Source organism: Fundulus heteroclitus, chromosome 9, assembly GCF_011125445.2.
Source record: "Fundulus heteroclitus isolate FHET01 chromosome 9, MU-UCD_Fhet_4.1, whole genome shotgun sequence".
Lineage (NCBI taxonomy): Eukaryota > Metazoa > Chordata > Actinopteri > Cyprinodontiformes > Fundulidae > Fundulus > Fundulus heteroclitus.
Genome location: NC_046369.1, coordinates 6361918 through 6367917, shown reverse-complemented (window position 1 = coordinate 6367917; position 6000 = coordinate 6361918). Strand labels below are relative to the sequence as shown.

General features: G+C 40.9%; 1 protein-coding gene across 1 annotated transcript in view; it reads right to left on the bottom strand.

Annotated features, from left to right (window-relative positions):
• Positions 1–349: 349 nt before the first annotated feature.
• Positions 350–6000, bottom strand: part of cachd1 (cache domain containing 1) — a 107475-nt gene continuing 101824 nt past the window's right edge. Inside the window, exon 27 of the mRNA XM_012878071.3 lies at positions 350–3760. Within this exon, the coding sequence (XP_012733525.2) occupies positions 3510–3760 (251 nt within the window). The 3' untranslated portion in view covers positions 350–3509. The remainder of the gene's footprint in view (positions 3761–6000) is intronic.

The following is a 6000-nucleotide window of genomic DNA, read 5'->3' as shown; positions in this document are numbered from 1 at the left end:
AATCAGACAGATTGGTCAGAAAGTTTCTAAGGAAACCCAGCAGGTTGCATCAAGTCTTGAAAGGCAGCATTCACTCCTCCTGAAAGAGCGTAGAGCCACAGGGAGAGTCGTCTGCATTGTTGCAGCAATCCCTCATACTGAGCATGCATGAAGCGACAGTGGAGAGGAAAAACCCCATTTAACAGGGAGGAAAACTTCCAGCAGAACCAGAACCAGGCTCAGTGTGAACGCTCATCTGCCTCGACCCACTGGGGGTTAGAGAAATAAAATAAAAATGTCTGAAACAGATACCAGTCGGTTATCTGTTATGTATACGTCCATAAGAAAAAAAAAAATCACAAACATACAATTTAAGTGTAAAATGTACTTTATCACATTCACATTGCAATTAATCTCAGTTGATAGCTGTATACGATACATTGGGAGAGGGGCTGGGTGACGAACACGTTCCTTCAGTCAATAACTTGTAATTCAGAGTGTTCTGCATAAACACACATCTACTTTTTCACTTCTTCAAATAGCTTGTTAATACAGTTTAAAAGTTCTCCTGCAACAAAAGGATGTAGGATTCAGCTTGGAGGGAAAACACATTAGTTTTTCTTTTCTTTTTTAGAAAGTATGAGACAAATCAAAATGGCTCTTCTGGGAACAACTTTTGGTCTGGTCGTTGCTCGGTGAAAGGCTGCATCGGCTAATTCAGTGTGCGGAGGGTGTTTTGACATATTTAGCAAAGACAATAACAAACCGTTAAAAACTACAATTCTCTTCAACTTAAACTGTGTATTAAACTTTCCAAGTACTGACTTCCATCCAATATGGACCTAAAAGAAAAATGAGGCTAAAAAAATAAAACAACATCCAAGGCATCAAAAATATATAGCGAGACACCATGAACAGACAAGTCAATATCTGAATATCAACTTTTTTTCCTTTTTTTTTTTTTTTAAATGAGTGTACAGGACTTTAATTCATGACTCTGTATTTACACTTTATAATGAATCTCTGCAGAACAACAGACATCTTGGCACCTAAAAGATGCGGTTTGATCGGCTGAACAATCGAACCACACAAAGCACAGATCAACGACTCAATCACACGTTCAGCCAGAATTCTCCAACACTATTTAAAAAAAATAATGCTTTCACGTGGGTAATCACACGTTCATCATACACTCCCATCCTTACACACACACACACACACACACACACACACACACACACACACACACAGGTGTAGAAGATACATTTCGAGTGGTTAACCACAGAGGAGCCGGCAGATGGGTCTAAACCTCTGCACAACAGCAGCAGCATCTCTTTCCTTCCACTCAGACAAGAAGGAGACGGCATCATGGACGTCGTTGCACACGCGCTGCAGAAACGGATGCAAAAATAAGAAGGATTTTCTTGAAATGAGTGTATTTGTCCTTGATTTGAGCAGGTATATAAGATGATCTGCCAATGAAATTAGACTTTTGCACTTAAAATGGGAACAACTCATCTCCATCTTATTTTGAGTGCAGTATGTCTACTTATCTTATTTTATGGGTCAGGATACTCATTCCATTGGCACATAATCTTATTCAGCTCCTCTAATCAAGGACAAATACACTCATTTCAAGAAACTGACACTTAGTTTTAGTTCCCTTTTTGCTGCGTAATCCGGCACACAACCTTCCCACACGGTACATGCAGCATCAGCTTGGCCTCAAAGGCAAAAAAAGGTCGTAGTGAGAAAACATCCTGTCTCGTTTTTTTCCATCCAGGATAGACGACAATGTCCGTCTCTGCTCGGACCTCCTTAAGGAACCCCAAAGATCATCCTGACCCAGAAACCTCCCCTGCAGCGACTAAAGCCAGGAATGTCGTTTTTTTTTTGCTGGTGTTGGCTTTAGATGCTACTCCTCCATCTCCCAAACTATATTTTTAAGCAAGCACAAACGTTTCTGTCTTACTTGTGCAGAATCCTTTCCCACCCCGTCGAACAAAATGCTTAATCCTAAACGATATACATTCCTCTGAGAACTGAAAGATGTGCTAAATGCCATGAAACACCAACTCCAGATTGCTCTGACGACTCAGGCTCATTGTCTTCATTTTTTCCCCTCAAATTAAGGATTTTTATTTCAGAAACTCTAAACTTTTCCAGATTTCAAATGCAGAACTCTTCATTTGTTTTTCAGATGATGTTTGACGTTTATGTAAGTTTATTGCAGGTTTGCCTTCTGGATTCATGGGTTTGTTCTCACCATTATGGAAAACTGCACAAAAATTGGTTATCTGAGCCAAAACCTAAATATGGCACCACTCTTTTTATACTATGATATCACCTTACATCAAGATAAGAAGACCTTGACACTGTTGTTTAGGAAATGGTTACATTTTGTCATTTGGAAACATTATAAGCTTTGAGATAATGCAATCTCAGGTTTGTTACGGTTACAATAACGGTTTCAATATCTTGAGTTTCATTGAGAGAACACCTTAAACTAATTTTATTTTTTGACAGCTTCATAACTGCTTTACCTTGATTAGTATTATTGATTATATATCTTGCATATCACTGCCAATAACGTTTTCAGGAGAAAACAAAAAGATGAAAATGAGCCTTGAATTTGCTGCAACGTTGGCAAGATCACCAACTGCCTCCTTGCTTATTCAAACTGTGTTGAAGATCTACCTCTTTAATAAATAGTAGAAAATAAAACTGTCTTTTTGTAGTGTATTTATGTGAAACATTGAAGCATTTTCTTCCCTACATTACGTCTCTAAAACATTCATGATAGTGTTCAGATATCAACCTACAGCGTGTTGGATGAGACCAGAAGCCACTTCTTTGGAGAAAGGCTGCAACTTCCAGATAAACTAACTCTGGAAAGTTGATCTGTGGACACTAGAGGTTGGAAGAAAAGTCGTGTTATAGTCCCACTAGATGCAGCCTTTGTTCTAGAGGAAAAAAAAAAAAAAAAACACGTTGCAGAAAAACACAACTGCAGCGAGCGGTCTGTCTCCCTCCTCCACCTCTCTCTACAGGGAAGCCGTGTTTTGGGCTGGACTTATAGTCAAAAGAGACCCATTCTGGACCCGAGCTTTAATTCCATCTTCCACTTGTCCTGTCCAGCCTTGAATAATGAAGATTTTTGTCTCTGCTCAAAGTTTTTAAGCTCCAGTTGTATCACGTTCTCAAAAAACAAAACAAAAAAAACTGAATCCTTCAAAGAAAAAACTGGACATCCCAACTGCTGGTAAGTACTGGCCCAGGTCTGCCTATATGTGCGAGTGTCTGCGAGACTTTTAAAGTTAAAGACGGGATGAGAGGAAGGTGTTGCCGCTGCGACGCACTGTGGCGTCGTTCGTAATTCAGGGCGCGGTTCCGAGCCGCTCGGTCCAGCTGCGGTAATCTTCCTCAACTCGTCCGAAGGCTCCAAGTACACAGTGTGGATCGTCTCGTTAAACTCTAATGTTTTACAAAAATAGTCTTTGATAAAAAGCAGTCCAGCCCCCCGTCGGGCATCAGCACTCGGCGTCCACGCTGTGCACGGTGACGGCGGCCTGCAGGTGATGCGTCTGCGCGTGCAGCGGGTGGTGGTGCGTGTGCACGTGTCGGTACGGGTGGAACTTGTGGCTCAGCAGCGCCGCCGTCTGAGGGGGCGTGTCCAGGTCCATGTCGTCGTCGTGGTTGCCGACGTCGACGCCCGCCGAGAGCGGGTCGTTGTTTCCGGGCGGATTCTCGCTGTCCTCCTGTGGACTCATGGTGCTGTAACCTGAACACAGAGATCCACGCAGAGGTCGGCGTTAATCGGTTCCTCATTTCATGCAAAATCAGTAATCACCTTCACAGAATTTATAATTATTAGAAACGATTAGTCAATAACCATTTTTTAATAGTCAAACAATAAAGGTTTTATTTCTATTAAAAGATTTTTATGCAGAGGAAATGTGAGAACATTCAGGTATCCAGAATCCCAAACAGGAGCGAGACTCTGATGGCTTTTGATACTGAATCACCGACCGTTGTCATGGAAGGAGATCAAATTCAACGTAAAGAAAATGACACGAAGGCGTGAAAATGTCCAATGAGCGAGGGAGAGGAGGACATGAATGGACGAGATGAAGCAGGGATGGCAAACTCGCCTTGTGGAGAATTTTAAGCTCCTTCAGGTAATAACATGTATAAAATGTATGCAAATTAAAGAGAAGAATACATTTCTTACTGTAAAACTTCTCATTTGTACAGCACCCTTTACACTTAATGGCACCCTTAGATAAAAATGCTTATAATTTGGTTATTGCGCCTGGAGAGTTTTACACAATTTTTATTTTATTTTATGTTGTGTGCATTGACTCAGTGGGGGCAGGGGATAAAAATTTAAAAATATATTGTTCTTACAGAATCACTGGTTGGTTCCACATTTATTGGCCACCCAGCTGCTGATACTTTGTGCTTCTCTCTTTTGCCAATAGGGCAGCATTTGGTTTTGTAACCTTTCACGTTTTGGATCATTATCCTGCTGAAAGACATGTTTTTTGCTCTTCTAGCAGAGTCCACCAGTTTTTTTTATTTTCAAAGAGATCATAGTACCATGCACTCCAACGAGCTTCCCAGGTGCTTTGGAGAAGAAACAGGCCCACAGCATCACACATCCTCTACCATACTTAAGAACATCTTTATTTGGCCATGACTGCAAAATAAAATGGAATTTGACTTTGGTTACAGCATACGTTAGGTACAAATGTACAAACAGTACCTTTCTTTTCTATTTTATAATTAAAGAAAAGAAAAAAGGAAAGTTGTGCGTTTGTGACATATATACTTATTTGTTTAAACAGCAGTGTAGCTGACTACTCAGGGTCTAAGTTCTTCACTGGGTTCTTCAGATTGACACCCTGGGGGAAGACATTGCCTCTGTAATGCTGACTTGACGTTAAAACTCAGCAGTTTGTGTGCAGGATGCGTGGGGTCTGCAGGGATGTCAGCTGACCCTGGCCTTGCTGGATGGAAGGTCAGCCCGTTGTGGTTTGGAGCAGTCACACAGCGATGTACGAACACCTGGCAGTTTAGGAGATGACCTGTGATGTTCTGGCTGAGATAAAAGCTCCATCTCACGTTTTTATCTCATCTGACCAGAGCACAGGCTTCCAATAGCGGTGTAGGTACCAGATCGACTCAGGGGCCTGCGCTTCTCGATGACGTCAAATATATGGCAACTCCACTCAAACAAACTACATTACGCCCGCGGTCTCCATTTGTTACAAATTCATTTTATTTAGTTAATTTACGGTTATTTTCCAGTAACTTAATCGAGGCATGAAAACTTTTAACATCATTTTGGAATACTTGTGTGGTAGTCTGACAATTTAATCGGTAATTTTGCAGGATCAAAGTTACAACCTTAGAGAAATTTCATTCCTCCAATTTTTTATTTATTTTTAAGTTGTGAAGGGAAACTATCAGTGTGGTCCTTGTTAATCATTATACCTAAATATTTTACCTCATTTTTATCAATTAAAGTGGGTTGATTATTTTGAATTGCTAAGATTTCACATTTTCTATGTTCATCTTTAAGCCTGAAGCTTTTGAGAAAAAAGAAATAAAACTGATTTGTTACAAATGCAGACCGCAGGCTCAATGTAGTTTGTTTGAGAGGGCGTTGCCATAATGTGACGTCATTGGGAGGCGCAAGGCTCACGGAGAATTTCTTCGTAAAAATTGTCCGTTTACAAACCGCAATCCCGCTCTCAAATAAAACCTACACCCCGCTATAATTACTTTAGTAAGTTGTCCAGACCAATCACAATGTTTTACGTAATTGTGCAAACGCTAAACCAATCATGTATAGTGACATCATCAGAAGGCGCAGGACCCCGAGTCGATCTGGTACCTACAGCGGCAGCAAACTGTTTAAAATTGTTTTGGTGGGACGGTAGGTAAAAGAGTTTGCTGCCACGTAACGTCATTAGTAACCCAGGGAGACAGGAGATCATGGATTACCAAGTTTGAAAA